The 2545-nt window shown below is 46.6% G+C and overlaps 1 protein-coding gene across 1 annotated transcript; it reads right to left on the bottom strand.

The window, feature by feature from the left end:
• Positions 1-1654: 1654 nt before the first annotated feature.
• On the bottom strand, positions 1655-1970 carry BDW70DRAFT_154793 (uncharacterized protein; the record flags this gene model as incomplete). The annotated part of the gene is made up of 2 exons (XM_073739922.1): positions 1655-1891; positions 1929-1970. The coding sequence occupies 2 exons, from the start codon at positions 1968-1970 to the stop codon at positions 1655-1657; spliced, it is 279 nt and encodes a 92-aa protein (XP_073590400.1).
• Between the last annotated feature and the right edge of the window lie 575 nt (positions 1971-2545).

Genomic DNA, 2545 nt, shown 5'->3' with positions numbered 1-2545 from the left:
GCTTAATTTCCTGAATTAGATGTAAAATGATGGACAGGGCTGCAGAGCACAACACCTCTCACTCATGCAGATGGCGCAAAGTAGTACTAAGAAGAATAAATTGGTTAACATAGAATTATGACTCTGTACTATAAAACGGCCAGCAAGTGTAATCAAGGCTTAATACCTAAATGGGTTTTTTTTCTCCCTTTCTTTGCAGATTGGAAGACAGATTTGATATTGTCACAGCAAGTTCCTAACAAGGGAAAGATATGTATTCCTATCATTCCAGCTGTTTCATATAGTACTTTATCACTGCATCCTTACTGTAAAAAGCACTGGGTCACGGACCGGGTCCTCCCTAATCAAACCCCAGTACCCAAGATGCTCCCAGGGGTCTAGGCAAATATCTTCTGGTCTACTTGTGGAATACCGCTTGACGTCTTCAAAGTCCACAATATAACTATCACAGGTCAGTTAAGTAACGCCAATCAGTGAGAAAGGAGCACCGATAAGCGAGCCATACGTGTGATTACAGGAAACAGCGGCAACTGGCTCACGCACGGTGTTCTAGCCGGCTAATTGGTTGCTAACAAGTCTCATCAAGAGACAGCAGAATAACTAGGCGACGCTCTACGACCTAACAAGCTGGTGAGTACGTCCAAGTCATGGCGAGATACACTGCAGCATCATGCGTCGACCCGGGAGACTACAAGCAGTGGCCGAAGACATCCTAGAGGCGTCAATAGTATTATCGCCAAAAATTAGGACTCGAGAAAAGCAATAGCTAAGCTACTAGCTTGATAAGACAAACTACCAGTGGGACCCCAACTATGTTGGCCACAGGCCATGAAACAGAAGCAGATTATTTTCACGCGACATTGCCAAAACAGCTACAGCACGCCTCGTATGCTCTTGCTTGCTTAGAGATCATTGTTTATGACTAACAAACAAGCCCGGTGGATTTGTCAATGTTCTCGTCACAAACAATTTTGATATCGTTAGACATTGAATCAATGATATCCTTGTAAGGACATGGAAGCAAAGATATCCTGTAGATGGTAGCTGGAAACTTGAGTCCAAATACTCCTGAGTTCTATCCCATTCCCTTACCCCGCTTTGTGTAACCGCAAAATAATTGGCTCCTGCTCAAGTCTCACCTCGATTGGATACCGATACCGCTGCTATGATGCCCAACGCCCATTCTTGAGCAGGGCAACACTCCCTCTTAATGTATTTTTCTTGACACAACATGCCCCCAGAAGAGTCTTTTTCGAAACGAATATTTCCTTTTGTTAAATGACAGCATTGAAATTGACATTTATACTCCAACGAACGGTCACGAAAGAACCTCCTTTGGCGAAACACAACCCGCGGAAGGTGAGCAACTCACAGCCGGTCACTGCTGAGAGTCCCTGCGTTTCAAGGCTCGCTAGAAGCCAAGTTGGATTATTCATACTTTTTACTAAATACCGGTATAGAATCTGGTTAGTTAATTTATTTTCAAAGTTGCCAGTCACCGTGGCTAGTATCGTGTGACTGGCCATCCCGGTGGCCACTGTCTGACTCCTCCAGAGATTAGGAACATTCAATAACATCTACGAGCGCAATTTCGTACCCTCGGCATAATGACAATCATCAATCAAAGAAAGGAGCAGCAGCTCAATCTTTTTATCTACTGCGAGTCGTGCTTCCGCGTGGTCGTGCTCGAGGACATGCGGAAGATCGGCAACAGGGTGGTTGATGACACCTGCGGCGGAATCATGGAGAACTGGATCATCGAGACCACATGCCGGGCTTGTGAGCGTTTTATGTCCATCGACGAACACGAGTTCATCATGATGAAGGCGGCCTCAGACACTATTACCAACGGACAGATGAATGAGGTTGTGGGCATGGTCATGTCCGGGCCCTGGCGAATGTGCAGACCTTCGTTCGCTTCGATAGACATGATCACGAGCTGGTTTGGGAACGGCACACGAATTGTGCATCTCTACGTGGACAAAGACGAGAGATGCGTCACAGGCGTCAAGGTGCTTAAGACCCCAGTCACAAATTTCTTCTTGTAGGACGGCGAATTTTCAGAATTGACTAGGCAGATGCAGCTAAAATAAGCATGTTTATGATTTCTCTATTGTTTTTAAAAGGCAGTTTTGACGGGCTGTGGCCGGTAGCGCAGACAGACTGTGATTATGTGCTACTATATTCAATCGTTTTCTTTTCATGAGACAGATTCCATGGTCCGAGCCAGCGTTGGGGAATGCTCCAAGCAATGAGGGTTGCCCGCCGATCCTGTATCGCTTCCCATATATGCCTAAATTCGCGAACACGTTTGCTTTATTGATCTGTCGGTCGACCGCAGACATTATATGGATCTTGGGCGGGAGTTCAAGCCCAAGCCATCCTACTCGCCCTCCCGAACCAGCGGTCTTGGCGAGTCTTGACAAACGATGCCGGGCATACTGCCCTTCAGGACCGCCTGTCCCTGGGGTTCGACCTCGATTAGTCATTATTTGGTAAGCTAGTTGTTTAACGTAATCCACCACCGAGCTGCGCGGACCACCGA

The sequence above is a fragment of the Aspergillus foveolatus genome (genome assembly GCF_047715535.1).
Source record: "Aspergillus foveolatus strain CBS 279.81 unplaced genomic scaffold BDW70scaffold_334, whole genome shotgun sequence".
Classification (NCBI taxonomy): Eukaryota; Fungi; Ascomycota; class Eurotiomycetes; order Eurotiales; family Aspergillaceae; genus Aspergillus; species Aspergillus foveolatus.
The sequence above is the reverse complement of the archived record's forward strand: the minus strand, read 5'-3'. Positions and strand labels throughout refer to the sequence as shown.